General features: G+C 49.7%; 1 protein-coding gene and 1 pseudogene across 2 annotated transcripts; one reads left to right on the forward strand and one right to left on the reverse strand.

Annotated features, from left to right (window-relative positions):
• Positions 1-352: 352 nt before the first annotated feature.
• Positions 353-2,024, reverse strand: LOC127778527 (glycine-rich cell wall structural protein-like). Of its 2 annotated transcripts, XM_052305147.1 has the most exons (2): positions 1,003-2,024; positions 353-966 (listed from the first exon to the last, which is right to left on the reverse strand). In XM_052305147.1, the coding sequence occupies exons 1-2, from the start codon at positions 1,826-1,828 to the stop codon at positions 647-649; spliced, it is 1,146 nt and encodes a 381-aa protein (XP_052161107.1). In that variant the 5' UTR covers positions 1,829-2,024; the 3' UTR covers positions 353-646. The 2 variants fall into 2 exon arrangements, with proteins under 2 accessions (XP_052161107.1, XP_052161106.1); XM_052305146.1 differs by having other exon boundaries at positions 353-2,019.
• A 2,136-nt stretch (positions 2,025-4,160) lies between these two features.
• The window catches only part of LOC127780196 (E3 SUMO-protein ligase SIZ2-like), a 29,402-nt pseudogene continuing 15,169 nt past the window's right edge, over positions 4,161-18,393 (forward strand).

Here is an 18,393-nt window from a genome sequence, read left to right on the forward strand (position 1 = left end):
TGCCTGTGAGGCCTCCAGTACTTCTCACTTTAAAGATGTGATCCTCAGGGTTTTCAGGTGACCACGACGTTGATGCTTTAATTTTCTCCGTAATCCATCTATTGGCTGTATAAAGAATTAAAGATTGGCATTCGAATTTGGGCGTCTTCCGACTGTTGTCTTCTCTACGGGCCGCTTTCGCTCGCTGCTCGCCATCTGGCGCATTGCAGTCGCTCATGGGCACAAGCGCAGATGCTGCGGCGCCGGCTTCAGCGGTCTCGTTGCATACTTGCATTTCTGATGAGGAAGATGATGCACGGATGATAAACATCATTTCACGTTCGTTTCAAAAAAAGATAAACATCATTTCACGTGTTTAATATGAAGTTTATATATATACCTCCAATCGTTCGAAACATATGATATGTTGACACATGAAGTACTTAAGTACATATATAATATGGTATCACCGTCACAAATTAATAACAACATATAGGGTACCAACAGACTTATCCAAACGTCCGAAGGGGAGAAACCATCAAACGCAACAGTACTGCTATAAGCTCCACAACAAAAGCCTACATAATATTGCAGCTACTCGCTCAAGCTAAATACCATGATGGCCCATGGAGTGCAAGAGAACTGAAACGAAGTAGGTACCAGTGTATTAGTGCTTGCCACCGATCCCTCCGCCACCACCGCCGCCACCTCCACCGCCACCACCGAAACCTCCGGCGCCAACACCGAAACCAAATCCACCACCCTTCCCAAAACCACCGCCAATCCCACTGCCTCCACCGCCACCAAATCCTCCACCACCTCCACCACCGCCTCCACCAAGTCCGCCACCGCCCCCAAGGCCACCACCTTTCCCAAAACCACCACCAATTCCACCACCCTTGCCAAAGCCACCACCAAGACCTCCGCCTTTACCAAAGCCGCCACCGAGACCACCACCCTTCCCAATGCCTCCACCAAGACCGCCACCTCCCCCTAGTCCACCACCACCCCCAAGACCGCCACCTTTTTCAAAACCACCACCAATTCCACCACCCTTGCCAATGCCGCCACCGAGATCACCGCCTTTGCCAATGCCGCCACCAAGAGCACCACCCTTCCCAATGCTGCCACCAAGACCGCTGCCGCCACCAAGTCCGCCACCGCCCCCAAGACCACCACCTTTTCCGAAACCACCACCAAGTCCACCGCCCTTCCCAATGCCACCACCAAGACCACCGCCGCCACCAAGTCCGCCACCACCCCCAAGTCCACCACCTTTTCCAAAACCGCTGCCAAGTCCACCACCCTTACCAATGCCGCCACCAAGACCTCCACCTTTACCATAGCCACCACCAATGCCAGGACCAATGCCACCACCTAAACCACCACCTTTGCCAAATCCACCTCCAGCACCATGTCCGATGCCTCCACCAATCCCACCGCCTTTACCAAAACCGCCACCAAACCCACCACCTTTACCAAAACCACTGCCCTTGCCGAAACCACCGCCAACCCCTCCGCCTTTGCCAAACCCACCACCTCCGCCTAAGCCACCACCTCCTCCACCACCGAGCCCGCCACCACCGCCTCCACCAAACCCACCACCACCTCCGAAGCCACCGCCGCCGCCTCCTCCACCACCACCTCCAAAGCCACCACCTTTCCCATAACCTCCACCAAGCCCGGCTCCAAGTCCCTTTCCAAATTGCTTCTTCAACCAGAGGGACTTCTCCTCACCGGCAGCATTGTCGTCACCCTTGGCGGCAACCGGCCGCGCCCACACGCCCACCGCCGTGCCACTCAGGCACAGCAGCAGCACGAGCGCCGCTCCCCTGGCCCTCCCCGCCATGGCTGTGTCTGGTAGCTAAGCTATCTGCAGCTGCTGCTTCTTCCTCCCAACAAGAAGAGAGAAGAAATTCAAGAAGCTCCTGGCTTGATCTGCAGGCTGCGCTGCCTGATTGGTTCTGAAGCCTGCACCAGCATTGGCTTATATAGAGACGGCCATAGAGTTGTAAAGCTGTAGCAGCTAGCATTGAGTGATCGACGGATCGATATGGTGCTCACCAGTGCATGCACGCAGCTGGGCTGGCTGGCCGGCCATGTGCGAAGCTCTATCCATGGCGGTGGCGCAATAAAGGAGCACGCAGTTGGGTCGTTGGGGAGGTGATGAGCGAGGAGTAAATGTGTGCGTGCTTTTCAGAGGACAAACCGGCTGCGATGGATGGATCATGGATCCCACCATGGACCGAGACTGGCCGGTCGTTATAGCAAAGATGAGCTACACTGTTACACTGGTAGAGACCTAAAGGTACAATGCTCATTCACATGGTCGTGCATGAAACCATTGATACGGTGAATGCAGCTATGTAGTAGTAAAAAAAAAAAAACAAGTGTGGAATTGTAGGTGGACGTTGATTTAGGCTGGTGTACTGTATTAATTGGGTGGATGGAGAATGGAAGTTGGCAGCCGGGCAGTACAGTTGTTAGGTGCCTGTTCCATACTGAAGCAAGGTGAGATTGGGGGCAAAAAATTAAACCGAGCTAAAAAATGGGTGTGGTGGTTTGGCAGTTCAGTGGTTACACACTTACACGGATGCAAAGCTAGTGTTGATGTGTGCAATGTAGCGGCAGTCACATGGACCGGAGGATTGGACTTTTGGTACAGTATGTAGTACGTAGCACGGTGTGCTATAGCTTTCTTGCGTTGCATGCATTTGCACTTCATCTGATGGCCGCCCGGGTGGTATACAGCGAGAGGGTGCTATACGGCGGCTTGTGCTGTGTGTTGCAGCATGTGCTGGTGATCAATGCTAGCTAGCTAGATGATGGAGGCCACCAGGACGGCTAGCTCATGGGGTGCATGCATTGCAGTGTTCTATCGTTTGGACACTTTAATTTGTGGGTATATTATTTATTATTCTATCGCCTCATCAGTGTGTGCATGTTTGTTGGATCAGTACTAGTGTGCACGTACGGGGGGATACGTAGAGAGGCTATATTCAGTATATACATTGTACGTGTGAATAATGTGCAAATATACGTACAGGTACAGATGGCTTGAGTAAAATGCGCAAATATTCAGTACCGTGCCGATTGATGAACGAATATAGTACGTTCCCCGTACTATATACAGAAGTACGAATATATACGGGTAGAAAACAAATTCTCGAACTTAATGCATGCACCATAGTTTAGACTGGACGGTATGATGTGTACATATGTACACCTACATTTTAATTTGACAACTAGGAACATCGTGAGTTACTCCCTCCGTTTCAAGTTACAAGACGTTTTGACTTTGACCAAAGTTAAACTATTTAAGTTTGACTAATTTTATAGAAAAAAAATAATAATATTTTTAACCCTAAATAAATATATTATGAAATTTATTAAATTATAGATTTAATGAAACTATGTTGGTGTTGTAAGTATTACTACTTTTTTTTCTACAGAGTTAGTCAAACTTAGAGTAGTTTGACTTTGACTAAAGTAAAAAACGTCTTAAAACCTGAAACAAAAGAAGTATTTGTTTTGAAAGTTTACATGAAACCTTCCGGCCCGTCCACACTACTACAGAATTACTATTGCAAACGTGCATATTCACCTTTTGTGGACGGGTGTTCCACCCGCTAGACCAAGATGTATGTAGAAATGAAGATTTTCGTACTTAGGCACCACAACTGATGAGAAATCCAATTTTGCACTTCACACTACTATAGGCCTACACTAGAATTTTGACCCAAAAAAAATAAAACTTCTAAAAAAACAGAAACCCTAGTCCCAATGCCTTAAATAGATCTGCTGCCGTCGCCCGAAGCCAAAAACTGTTAATGTCATTGCTGTTGAGGTCAAGAAAGCCAAGATGCACGTGATGGAGGAGGCGTCATGGCGTGGGGTGGCCACGTCAGTCGCCAGCCGCTCCCACCCATCGCGGGGGTGTCGGTGCCAGATCCAGCCATCGCTATGCCCTCAGTAGTGGTAGGGGAGGAGATGAGACGTGCACAGTGAAAAAGAGGAACTGAGGCGTGGGGTGGCCGCGCTCGTCGCAGCCGTTCCCACCTATCGCAAGGCCATCAGTGCTAGATCCGATTGTTGTGATACGAACGGCGGTGGAAGAGGAGGGTATGAGGTGCACAGTGGAAAAGGAGGAGCCGAGGCACGCGGTGGCCACACCCGTCTTAATGCCGGATCTAGCCGTCGCCATTGATTCTAGCCACTGCGAGCCCGTCGACGCTGGATCCAACCATCATGAGGACGCCAACCGTGGAGGAGGAGGAGACGAGGCACACGTGATGGAGGAGCCAAGGCATGTGGTGCCCGTGCTCATCACCGGAAGCTCTCGCTTGTTGCCCGCTCCCCCTTGGGCAACTAGTGGTGGTTTCAAGTAGGCGGTGAGAGAGAGGGAGAGGTGATGGGAAGGAAATGGATAGATCAAGATAAGAGAGAAGGGAACATGCAAAATATATAAAGGGAGAACGGAGAGATGTGTTGATGGGTCGGTCGTGACAACTTTTGATACTAGCCCCGTAACAGGCCTGTCTAAAAAATAAACTTATTTTGGTAGACGGGTCTTTAGCAAATAACTTTCAAAGCTTTTTACATATTGGCCTTGTTTTAATCTATTTGTCAAAATAAAGATATGTATATTTAAAGATCAATTCTAGAGTAGTGCCAACCGATCAAGCAAATTTAACAAAAGCTCCGCAATAAATAGAGACGAGTACCATGTTGTTGCTTGGAAGAAGCTATATATATAGCTGTATTGTCAAATAGGTTCAACTACTGGTACTAATTAACAAACTGTTTTACGACGCATACATATGGTTTCTCGATGTGTATAGATATGGATATTATAATGCCTCACAAATATGCTGCCGCTGCTCAGGCCACAATATGTACGGCACCCCTGACCGCCGGCCAACAGAGAGATGATTCCGGCGGGCGTCAGGCCCGCCCTACCCGAGGGAAGGTGTGCTATAGTTGAGCTTGTACAGCCTGGTATACCTCCTCCATCCTTGAAGCACAGGCCATATAGGTCATATTTAGGTCACCTCCAACTATCCTAAACTTTTAACTTTTCATCCCATCACATCCAAAACTTCCTAAACACATAAACTTCCAACTTTTTTTCTAAACTTTTAACTTTCTCCAAACTTCTAACTTTTTTCATGAACTAAACACACCCATAGTTAATGCTCTATTATGCGTTCTGCAACTTGAGCAGCTAGAGCTAGCAGAGCAGCACCCATCCGAAGTATATACGTACAGGACATACAGGGACAATCCATGGGACTCGCTAATTATTACTATCTCTATTTTTTAATAGATGACATCATTAATCTTTTAATAAATGTTTGATCATTTATCATATTTAAAATTTTCATGTAAATATAAGAAAAATTTAAGTCATGCTTACAAGATCATTTAACGATAAATTAAGTCCCAACAAAACAATACTAATTAAATAATTTTTTTAATAAGGTAAATGGTCAAATGTATAAAAAATCAACGACATCACCATGTATTAAAAGAAAGGAAGGAGTAGTAAGTAGGTCTTGATGATGATCAGTTTGTTTATTTTCTTCCCAAAGTATACATGTATGTGCCTATTAGCTAGGTTTCATTTGTTCTAATGCTCTCTATTTAGTTGGTGTTCTTTTCTTATGAAGATAAAGGTGAATATTAAGTTTTTTACGCAAAACGAGGTGGTATTAACATATGATTGATTGAGTTTTAATTATTACAAACTTGAAAAATAGATTAATATGGTATTTTAGTGCAACTTTCATATAGAAAGTTTTCACAGGAAACGCACCATTTAGCAGTTTGAAAAGCGTGCCATGAAAATCTTAATCTTCATCCAACTCTTGTTAGAGAACGGGACCTTAATTTTGACACTTTGGGTCTCATCGGTTTGCCCAAAAACTTATTATAACCTGTAACGGCTTAGTAACAAAAAAAAATATGTGTAAAATTTTTATATATGTGTTCTTGGCGAATTAAAAGCTAATGCTAAAAAAACTACGTTGAAAATATTTCAAAATCAACTTTAAAATTAAATTCTAAAATTTAAATTTTGGCTTTACCTTATTCCGATGGGGCTATTTACCTTTACAGAAATATGTATACATAAAACATAATAGCATGAAAAGCTTTAGGGCATGTTTGGTTCTTGAGTAAAAGGAATACTCTATCAAACCTTCTGCACTCGCGTCGCCCTCCCACGGGCGACACGAGAGGCGACACCGCCGCCAACTTCTTCCTCCCCACCTCCTTCTCTGCCTCGCCACCGCCTGAGCGGGTGTCGGCAAAGCTGCGCGGCCGCAGGGACGGCAGCGGCGAGGCTTCGCCCAGCGCGCGCTTGGACGGTCTAGGGAGCTGGTCGAGCGGCGGCAGTGGCAACCGTCCGGATCCGGCGGGGCGGCGGTGGGTGGCGGGGTGGAGTGGTGGCGGCGGGGTGGAGTGGTGGCGGCGGTGTCTGGTGGTGAGAGGTGGCGGCGGAGAAGGCCGGCGGCGGCGGAAACCCCCGCCCAGATCCACGTCGTTTTGGCCGGATCTGGTCGGATATGGCAGGGCTGATGCTTGGCGACGGCGGGCGGTGGGGAAGTGGGCGTGCTGGCGGCGGGGAAGAGGCGGTGGCGGCAACGGTGGCGCGGGAGTGGCAGCCGGGCGAGGTCGCGGGCGGCGCGGCCGGGCGCGGGTGTGGAAGCCCAGCGTTGGCAGGCGGCGGTTGGGCGTGGGCGATGGCAAGGAGGCCATTGCCCGGAGGCCGGCGAGGATGGCGATGGCAAGCAGGTATCCGTCGCGCCGGAGAAGGATCTGGCCCCCCCGAGGGCAGATCTGGTGCGGGGCAAGCTCGTGGCGGTAGCGGAACCGCTGAGCTCGCGGCGACAGCGTCTGCAGCAACAGCGCGGGAGCACGGGGCGACGGCGACGGTGGCAACGGCGCAGAGTTCATGGCGACGGTGGCAGCGGCGTCTTGTCGTCGGCGACAGCACGGTGGCTGGTCAACGACAATGGCGGTTGCCGGCTGCTGTGGCAATGGGTCACTCGCGGCGGAGGCAGCGACGTAGAGCTCGTGGCGGCGGTCGTGGTAGCGGCCGGACGACGGTGATGGGCTGCGGCTGGCCAGCGGCGAGTTGGCCGTCAGCAGCAGCGGCTGTGGTAGTGGTGTGGGAGGTGGCATGGTGGCCTCGAACGGCTAGCCGAGGGCATGGCAGACGGCTGCACCTGGCCAGCGCAACAGCATATGGAGGAGGGGTCGGAGACCGGCTTGGCGCCGAGAGGTGCAGCCGATGGCAGCGGAGGCCATCTCGGTGCAAGAGGCGCGGGCAGCGGAGATGGAGGCCCGCGGGCAGCGGAGATGGAGGCCGGCTTGGCACGACAGAAGCGGCCGATGGAGGGAGGCCGAATTGGCGTGTCTGGTGGAGGAGGCCGGTTTGGCGCGAGAGGCACGACCGGTGGTGGAGGAGGAGTTGCCGGTTGGTGTGGCACGGTCTTCGGCGCACAAAGGCTGGCCGGCGAGGGGGGCGCCGGTGCAGGGTCCCACATGTCGGCAGAGGTTGAGTGGTGGTGGAGCATCGGTGCGTCAGCCGTGGATTCGCAGGTGGTTAGCGGCGGATGAAAACCCAGCCTGGCCTTGGCTGGACCGACAATGATGGTTAATTCCCCCTCCTGAGGGCGTTGTCGTGCTGTCTCACTCCTCAAGGGTGGTTGCTGGGCGAAAGCCCAGTCTTGGCTCCTTTGAGCCCTGATGGACGGTGGCGGCGGTTTTCCGTTGCTTCTCTTCTTGAAGATATCGTTTTGGCACCCCCTAGCTATAGGACGATCTCGTATGTGTTCCTTTGTTGGTCTAGCGGCGGCTGGTCACGCTTAGCGGCGGCCGGTCTGGTGCTAGCCTTTTCCTGGTCATGTGTGTTGGCGTTGTCGGTGTGTGAGGGGTGGTATATTTTTTCTTTTTCCTGGTTACGACCCTCCAGTGTTGTAATCTTGTAATTTTCTCCTGCTCTATCAATAGAACTTCGCACTGTCTCATGCAAGTTGTTAAAAAAATGTTTGGTTCTTGAGCACGTTTTACCAAACCTAAGCTTAGACATACAACAAGTGCCTAGGTTCGTGCTTGTGTTATTTCTACTAACCGTAATAAGCTTGCCCCAACCTGGTAGATCGCTGCGTCTTTTTTCGTTGAATCTGTGGTGTTTGCGATTTGTCCAACTTAGTATTTATTAATTTTGAATTTTAAAATTATATATAAAAAGTACAAACTAAAAACTAAACAATCCTTGGTATTTCCAGTTTCATGTTTTATTTAACACAAATTCATGATACACATATGGATGATCATTACATTCGTTAGGTCATATACATACATAAGCTTTTTACTGTTGTGTCGAGAGCAAAACTTTCATCGAAATTCTCTATATTTATAAATTCCAAGAAGGGATTAGAATGAACTTTATTTCACAATTTTAAATACTTTATTTAGTAGTTCATTACTTAAATTACTTTGTCAAAGAAGTTCAATAGTAAACTATTGGTCCAACCGTTAATGTTTTAGACATAATTTTTGCAATCCTGCAGCCTCTCCATCTCCTCTCTCCATCCTTATCTCCTCTCATCCTCTCTCACCACCTCTCCTCCTCCCCTCTCCTCCCCCTCCTTCCCTCCCCTCCCCTTCGGCGGGCGGCGGCAGAAGCAACGGCGGGCATGGGGTGACGCTGGGCAACGCGGGGCGGCAAGATGGAGGCCGGCCGGTGGCGGCCCGACGTGAGGCGGCGGGATGAGAGGCCAGCCGGCACCGGCCGGGCGCGGGGCGGTCGGCCGGCGGTGGCCCGGCGTGGCGGCGGGAGGGGAGGCTGGCCGGCGCCGGCCGGGCGCGGGGCGGTAGGATGGAGGTCGGCCTCGCCTCCTCTCCCCCAGATCTGGCCGGGGATGATTTTTTTCCTTTTTTTATGATTTGTGGATGTTTGATTTCTGAATGTTGATTTGTGAATGTGTTTGTGAATATTTATGTGAATGGATCTGTGAATGTATATGTTGGATTTGTGGATGTTGATTTGTGAATGTATATGTTGTGAACGAATCTGTGATGATTTGTGTGAATGTATTTGGGGTGTTGTGAATGAATATGTTTACTATGAATGAATCGATATGAGCGGAGAAAAAAATGAAAAAAAATAAAAGAGAAAGAACCGAAGGAGGAAAAAAAAGAAAAAAAAAAGTCTTTGGACTAAAGATGCCTGCGTCAGTCACTGTCAGTCACGTGGCTTAACCACTAAAGATGTTTTTTACTCCCGGGTATTTTAACCAGGACTAAAGATAGCGATCTTCAGTCTCGGATTCTCCCTCCCGGTTCGCTACCTGGGAGTAAAAGGGGTTGCGAATTGGGAGAGAAGAGGCTTTCCCCAGTAGTGTAGGGGCAAGGAAGCAGAATGGGTCCTACAATGTTCTCCACTTCCTTTTCCCCGTTTTTGTGTTTGTGATTCATGCTTATGTCCAGGTCATATGCTGTACAATACTTCGAGAAGACCTTCCCGCTATAGAGAGCTAATTGGGAGATGCTTCAGGAAGATGAATATGACCTCCAGGTTAACTCCATTGCTTTTTCCCCCTGTTCCATTCAACTATCAATTTTGTTCAGGATGACCATACCTAATCATTTTGGGCCATAACGTATTAAGATCTGTAAAAAGCGTCTCAGTATAAAGTATATAAAGTATGCTTATTATGCTTTCTTATTAATTTTTGAGACGCTTTCTTATCAAGGCCAAAATTCGATATATATGTGTGAAAAGAGAATGAATTTGGAGATTGAACTCGTGATTCATTGAGTTGGCCCTTATGGCTAATATGAGATGAATACAACGTGAAAAGACAGAAATACCCCTTAACACATACACACTAATCCCTTCTTTTTATAAAGTTAAGACCCAAAGCTGCCTCCTTAATTCGCCACGTCATCAACATTATATCTGCCGTTCGATCAATATGTACATCATATGTACACCATTGGATCTGGTTCTAGCTTCAATTGCACCAGAGACTAAAACGTTTTTTCGGCTATCACTCGATGATTAATTTGCGGATAATTGATGTGTGGCCGAAACTGCCAAGGAGCCTAGCAGTCTACCAGTCCAATATGATCAGTGATTGCACCGTTTTCCCCAAGAGGAGCTCAAAAGTCATATCTAGCCTATAAAACAAATATGCACATTCAACGAAGAAAGGGGTTTCGTTTGGATGTTTCCTATCATCATGCATCTTGGTCATCATCCCTCAGATCTTAAGCACCACCACTGGGCTTTGTGTTTGCCATGCTTGCATCTAGGAGCTTCGTTCAAGTCGCCTCATGTAGACAACATCACCTTGCTGATCAATCACAGGTGAACTGCAAATTCCTTCTGAGTTGGGCAGTTTGGGGGTGCAAAATTGAAGGCGCCAGTCTTCATATAATCATATCCTATTTGTTTCTGCCAGATATATCAACTTTTCCGATGTCCAGATAATGCATGGTAACATTATCCTCCAATACTCCTTCTATTGCATTGGTTTGTTTTATCACTTCTGATCACTATCAGCTAATCCATTCATGTCGGTCAGGTCAGATGTTTCTAGGTTTAGAGGTGCTATTTTAAACTGTAACCGTTTTGTTATTTTTTGTTATTTTACAATTTGCAAGTTGGTTACCTTGCAAATTATAAATTTTTAATCCAATAATTTGAACTGAGTGTTTTTATTTGACAATCGATTATAAACAAAAGCAAGTACTGATTGTTGCATCCTGTAAATTAAGTTTCTTCATCAAGCATCAATCATCAACGACGACGTTGACCATCAAGTGTTTGTTCACACCTATTTCGTTATTTGGCTTTTCTTTTGTAGTGATTATATTATCATGTAACCAGAAAGCAGCAATTCAACAAGCTAACATCTCTACAACGATTTAGATATCCCGTAGCAACGCGCAGAGTATTATCTAGTACATATATATTCCTAACACCCTCAATTTCAGAGAGAAGTGAGGAAATTGGGGATTGAATCCTTGCATTGATTAGATCCAAATGACAAATATATGTTATACAAAAGAGATGGGGAAAACCCAAAAATACCCTTGAACATCTATACCCTTAACACCCCCACTCAAATGCAATGTGTATAAAATAACATTGCATTTGGAGTGTAAACTAAACATGAGAACACAAACTAAATATTAGCCTATCTCCGAAATCTTGATGATGTCGTCGAAGTGTGCCAATTCTTGGATGATGATGAAGAAGACAAAATGTATCCCCTCCTCTATGAAGTGGACCTTGGGGCCTTCACAAACTGTTCTTCGGCCCTTGGTACCTTGAAGCCTTCATGAACCGTTCTTCGGCTCTTCATTGATTCGGAGATATTGTTGTTGATGATGACAACAATGGACCTTCACAAACTGTTCTTCGGCCCTTGACTGATGATGAGACATTGATGATAAAGATGATGATAGAGGCCTTTCACAAACTGTTCTTCAGGCCTTTGCTGAATTAGATGTTGATGATGATGAAAGAATGATGATCAGCTCTGACATAGAGCTGTGAACTGATGACGAAGGCCAACTCCGATAGGGAGCCGGGGAAGTTGGAGATAGATTGGCATGGTATCAAGTTATACCAAGGATATACTGATATGCAGCTGCTGCAGCTAGCACGATGAGAGGCCAAAGAAATGAATGCATCTTGATGGTTGCTAGTTGGAGGAAAACGGACGAGGCTGACGACGATTGGAGCTGGATCTGGAAGGGAGATCAGGAGCTGCTCCTACTGGCTGCTGCTGCTCGTTGTTTGCTGCTTGAAGACGCATGACTGCTGCTGCTACTTCTCGATGGTAAGACGGACGAGGTGCTGCTGCTTGATTAGATGAATATGAAGACTACGAACATTTTGTTGTTGATGCTGCTATTACTTCACAGATCGTCAAGCACCGCGACGGCATCACAACCACCATCGTGGTGATGGATGGCGCCTGCCTGGTGATGGCGCATGGCAGAGAACGACGAGAACGACGAGCCGCGACTGGTGGCGTGGACGGGCGCTGTGTCCGGCGGCGGGAGGCTACCAACAGCTGTCTGGATTTGACTACGCTGCTACTTGCTGCAGCTCTTTGTTGCCGATGGAGGATGACGAGGATGGCTCGCAGGCGGCGACTTGCCGCCGGCACGCCGGCAATGATAAGATTTGGTGGCTAGAGTTTAGATCTATGCTATGATACCATGTCAATTTCAGAGAGAAGAGAGGAAATTGGGGATTGAATTCTTGCATTGATTAGGTCCAAATGACAAATATATGTTATACAAAACAGATGGGGAAAACCTCAAAATACCACTGAACATCTATACCCTTAACAATATATTGGCCAAATTACTCATGCAGATATCGAATTTTGGCCTTGATTTTCCGTTGCAATCTTTATTCTCATGCAGGTTTGGTATATCCTGTTCAATGATAACGTACCTTTCAGGATCCACTAGCCTTTACATTATGATATTCAGATTAACGGTATGTGCCTTGGCTTACTGTATGTAACAACGTATACTCTATAATAGGTGTTAGCGAACCACCGCAGGTGTTCGATGAAATGCTGATCAAAACAGAGCAAGCAAGAAGACGATGTTTGTGCTGCATAAAACTTGGCAGCGTTTTTCTGATGCATTAAGGAACTTAAATAACAAAAACATACACATGTCTCCCACCTCCGACTAGATCGTGCCATCCCACGACCGAGGTGTGCGCCATGCGTTCCTAACAACCTGGCGCCCTAGCCATGTCTCCCGTGGTGATCGCGCCATCCCACGATCGAAGAACATGCAGGGCACACACACTCCCTAAAAACGGAAATACGAAACAAATTCCCACATGAACACAGCATGCGACCGAGCTATACATGCGCCATGACCCAACAAAACTGGAATCAAGCGCTTAGTGGATAACTAGAGCAGTAGACAGCCGATGGCAGTAGCCGATGTCAGTGTAGCCGATGACGGTAGCCGATGGCGCCATGGATTACTTCAACATTCTCCCCCCTAATTCTTGCCGTCATCGCCATCAAACTCAACGATGCCGATCCCATTGCACAGCTCCTGGAATTGAACACGGCCGAGCGGCTTTGTCAGTACGTCCGCCAGCTGCTCCTCCGTGCGAACGTAGTTGACGACAATCTTCCCGTTCTCCACGCACTCCCGATTGAAATGGTATCAAGTGTCGATATGTTTACTTCGGTCATGGAAGGCGAGATTCTTGGTCATTGCAATGGCAGACTTGTTGTCCACCTTGATCTCCGGCGCTCCAGGCTCTGAGTTGAGCAAGTCACTCAGGAGCCGAGCTAGCCAAACACCTTGGCAGGCGGCGGCTGTGGCGGTGATGTACTCTGCTTCGCACAACGACAGCGCGACCACCTTCTGCTTCGTCGATTGCCACAAGACGGGTCTGGAGCCAAGGAAGAAGAGGACGCTGCTCGTGCTCCGACGCGTGTCCAGATCGCCGGCCATGTCGCTGTCGCTGAAACCATGCAGCGCAGGCTTCCCGTCTTGCTTCCTGGCATAGTGAACACCATGGTGCCGCGTTCCGGCGATGTACCGGAGCACATGCTTGACCGCCGCTTGATGATCCTCGTGCAGCTCCTCCATAAATCGGCTCAGATAGCCGACGGCGTGAGCGATGTCCGGCCGCGTGTTCACCAGGTAGCATAGCCCGCCGATGATGCTGTGGTAGTTCGTCGCGTTCACCAGCGGACTCATGCTTGTTTTGCTCAGCTTCAAGCGTGTCTCCATCGGAGTGGCGCACGCGTTGCAATCGCCCATGCCGCTCTTATCGAGTAGCTTGCCGGCATACGCCAACTGACAGAGCGAGATTCCTATCTCCCTCTGCTTCACCTCGAGCCCAAGGTAGTAGGACAAGAGCCTGAGGTCGCTCATGTTGAAGATGTTGCACATCTCCCTCTTGAACGCGCCAATGCTGGCTTGATCTGCACCGGTAATGATCAAATCATCCACATACATGCCGATGATCAGCTTTGCATCGCCCTTGACGTGCGTGTACACGGCATGCTCGTTGGCGCTCTTCTGGAAACCAAGCGACAGGAGGCTGTCATCGAGCTTGGCGTTCCAGGCACGGGGCGCTTGCCGAAGTCCGTACAAGGCCTTGTGCAGCCGGTAGACCTTTTGTTCTTATCCTTCGATGGCGAACCCCGGCGGTTGTTGCACGTATACCTCCTCGGCGAGCTCCTCGTTCAGGAAAGCACTCTTGACGTCGATGTGATGGACGCCCCAGCCGGCGTGCGCCGCGACGGCGAGCAAGAGCCGCACGGACTCCATGCACGCCACCGACGGGAACACCTCCTCGAAGTCGATGCCAGCCTGCTGGATGTACCCTTTTGCGACAAGGCGCGCCTTGTAGTTGACAATGGCGCCTCGCTCATCGCGTTTCACCTTGTACACCCACTTGAGCCCGATCGGTCGGTGCGACGGTGGTGGGTCGACGAGGACCCACGTCTTGTTGTCGGTGATGGAGTCCATCTCGTCCATCATGGCACACCGCCAGCTCTGGTGTTGCTCCGCCTCCTTGAATGAAGCGGGCTCCTCTGCCGACACGAAGAACAGCTCACCGGCGTCCAGCTCGAGATGTACGAGGCCCGGTGTCGCTGTGTGTCCGAGGATGTTCTCGACGGTGCGGAACCGAAGAGGGACGTCGTCATCATGATCGGCGTCCAGGACGTCGGTGAGGTTGCTTGGGGGCGACACGAACTTGGGCGATGCCGCACCTGTCTCGGCTTCCGGCGTTGCCGGCGTCGGTGGCGTGGGTGCGTTCCCCGTGGCGGTCGATGGTGAGCCAGAGCTCGGTGTCGGCATGCCGGCTTGCTCCTGCTCTGGAGCGTTGATGTCGGTCGGCGCCACGGTGTACTTGATGGTGAAATCGGTGGCGCCGTCCGTGTCGCTGGCGCCGCCATGAGCGGCCTAGTCCCAGCTGGCCGCCTCGTCGAACACAGCGTCGCGCGTGACCTGTACACGGTTAGACAACGGGTAGAACACCCGGTACGCCTTGGACCTAGCTTCATAGCCCAAGAAGATCATCGGTGAGCTGCGGTCGTCGAGCTTCTTCAGATTGGGCTTCGTGTTCTTCACGTGCGCCACGCAGCCGAGCGTGCGAAGGAAGTGGACGGCCGGCTTGACGCCGTGCCAGGCCTCGTACGGCATCTTGCCGGAAAGGGCTCGCGTAGGAGCGCGGTTGAGGAGGAACACCGCCGTCGAAACCGTCTCCCCCCAAAACCGAGCAGGGAGCCCTTTGGCCTTCATCATGGAGGGCGCCATGGTGACCACGGTTTGGTTCCGCTGCTCCACCACCCCATTCTGTTGCGGGGAGTAGGGCACGGTGAGTTGGCGCTGGACGCCGCGGTCCGCGCAGTAGGCACCGAACTCGACGGAGGTGAACTCGCCGCCGCGATCGGTCCTGAGCACCTTGAGCTTGCAGTCGGATTCCAGCTCCGCCGCCGCCTAGAAGCGCTTGATCGTCGACTAGCAGCAAGAAGTAGCGGTTGCCACTCCGGGTCACCGGCGAGATCGGCCCGCATAGATCGTCGAGCACCAGGTTGAGCAAGTGTTCGGCGAAATTTTTCGTGCATGCTGGGAACAGCGCCTGGCGTTGCTTCCCAGCGAGGCAGCTGTCGCAGACTTGATCGACGTGGTCAATCATCAGCAGGCCGCGCACCATGTCACCCTGCACCAATTTCCTCAGCGATTGGAAGCTAAGGTGACTGTACCTCGTGTGCCAGCGCCAAGCCTCGTCGGAGCTGCGGGCGGTGAGGCAGATCGGACGCGCGGCGCTGATGCGGATGGGGTAGAGCTGGTTCCTTGAATGCGGTATCCTCGCCAGCAGCTGCTGATCCTGGTCGCGGATGCGCATGAAGCCATTGCGCACCAGGGACTCGCAGCCATTCTCGTCGAGCTGGCCGACGCTGATCAGGTTGGCGGTGAGGCTCGGGATGTAGTACACCCCGGTCAGCCCGCGATGTTCGCCAGCCGATGACCTCCTCAATGGACAGGTCACGAACATCTAGGAGTGTCTCGATTGAGATGGCTATCTGCGAGAGATGCTCAGGGACAACATTTAGCAGCTTGTTAACAACATCTACCTAGGGGAGATCGCCTCCGAGAGTGCGAATGCTGTTTGCGATGCCGGTGAGGCGCATGGAGAAGTCATCGACGTTCTCACCATCCTTGAACCGAGCATCCGCAAATTCCCGGCGAAGTAGCTACTCATTTGCATCGTGTACGCGCTGAGTGCCGACGCGGACTGTCTTGATCGCCTCCCACGCGGACAGCGCCGTGCGCTTGGTGGAGAGGGAGCGTAGCATCTCCGGCGGCACCGCTCGCAAGATCGCAGCCAACGCTAGCCGATCGTCGCGGTACTCGATCTCCTCGTCTTCGTACGGCTCCACAGCGTGCCAGAGCCCCTGAGCCTGCAGGTTCACGGTCATGAGGAGCACCCATTCCTCGTTGTTGGTCCTCGTCAGGACCGGGTAGTGAACGGCGGCGCTCGACTCCCTGATGATGCACGGCTGAGCAACCAAGGGTTGTCGCTCGCCACGCCCGCGCGCACGGCGCGGCGGCGGGGACTCAGCAGGACGACGACGTGAGGGTGTACGCGACGGGCGAGAAAGAGGAGAGCGCGAGTGTGGTGGTATTGGAGCATGTGGTGGTGTGCGAGAGGGACGCGGCGGTGTGCGCTCCGCCATGGCACCAGCAAGCCAACAAGGCTCTGATACCAATTGTTATCGAACCACCGCATGTGTTCGATGAAATGCCGATCAAAACAGAGCAAGCGAGAAGACGATGTTTGTGCTGCGTAAAACTTGGCAGCGTTTTTTTGATGCATTAGGGAACTTAAATAACAAAAACATACACACGTCTCCCACCTCCGATTGGATCGTGCCATCCCACGACCGAGGTGTGCGCCACGCGTTCCTAACAACCCGGCGCCCCAGCCATGTCTCCCGAGGTGATCACGCCATCCCACGATCGAAGAACATGCAGGGCACACGCACTCCCTAAAAACGGAAAAACGAAACAAACTCCCGCATCAACACAGCATGCGTCAGAGCTATACATGCGCCATGACCCAACAAAACCGGAATCAAGCGCTTAGTGGATAACTAGAGCAGTAGACAGCCGATGGCAGTGTAGCTTATGGCTGTAGCCGATGGCGGTAGCCGATGGCGCCATGGATTACTTCAACAATAGGTTTCATAGAAAATGGTTTATTCATTTATTGAATCACATTCTCAAATTCATTGCATTGGTTTGTTCGTACAAGTCATGTTACAATAACAGTGTGTCTTGGAACATACGTCATTTAATTGTCTCCTTTGTTATCAATAGTTTTTCTACAACTTCTTGAATTATTGTATGGCTTGTTTTTTTGCCTTGAATTTTTGGATAGTCTGATTGGTGTTCGCTGTTAGAGCAGGTACAATAGCAGGTTATAAACCAGTTATAAACATATTTTAAAGAGATAAAGCAAAATAAAGAAGACGTATTGTGTGTATGACAGGTGGGACCAGATATAAATAGTATAGTAAGCAACTATTGTATGAATTGGCTATTGCATTGGCTATAGATGATTTGGAGCTAGCAGTAGGCTATACTATTAAACTTGCTCTTAGGATGTCTTGAACTTATGTTTGTCGTAGCTTTTTTGTCTATCAAGCTTTAGGTGGTACAATTGAGCCTATTTGCCCAAGCTAGATGGATGGATGGATGGTGGTGCTTGTTGCTGCATCAAAAACCAAATTTCATCCTCAGCTCATATTTTGTTTCATTGCCAGTTAATTTGCTCCTTCTTGTTTTGCTTTATTGTGGGTGATTTGTGTATGCACAACTTTTTGCATCCTTCATGCACTTTTGCATATTCCTTATTTCATCTATTTAGGCCCTGTTTAGATCCATTTGGAATGGCAAATGGCAAAAGTTTTGGTGGTAAAAGATTTGACATTGCAAAAGTACTAGTTGGTGTTTATATGCATCTTAAAGTTTTACCATTTTAGCACTAAAGAGAGAGAAAGAGGGAGGGTGTGGTCCCGGAGCACTTTTTTGCAAATTTTGCTACCATGGACTAGCAAATGCCAAATACCAAATTGCTAACTTTTACTATTAGTGTTTAGATCTAAAATGGCAAAAAGTGCTCCAAAATAGCATAAATAGGCCCTTAGGAATGCAACACTTTGTACATTTTCATCCCTTTAGCTATACCTGTGGTCTTGTCACTTCATACTTTGTTATCTGAAACATGCCGTGGCAAATGGTCTTCTATACTGAATAGTGTTGATGGTCCTTAAATCATAATATCTAACCGTCAATACCTGCATATAATGAATTAAAACATGGTAT

This window comes from Oryza glaberrima, chromosome 7, assembly GCF_000147395.1.
Source record: "Oryza glaberrima chromosome 7, OglaRS2, whole genome shotgun sequence".
NCBI classification, from domain to species: domain Eukaryota; kingdom Viridiplantae; phylum Streptophyta; class Magnoliopsida; order Poales; family Poaceae; genus Oryza; species Oryza glaberrima.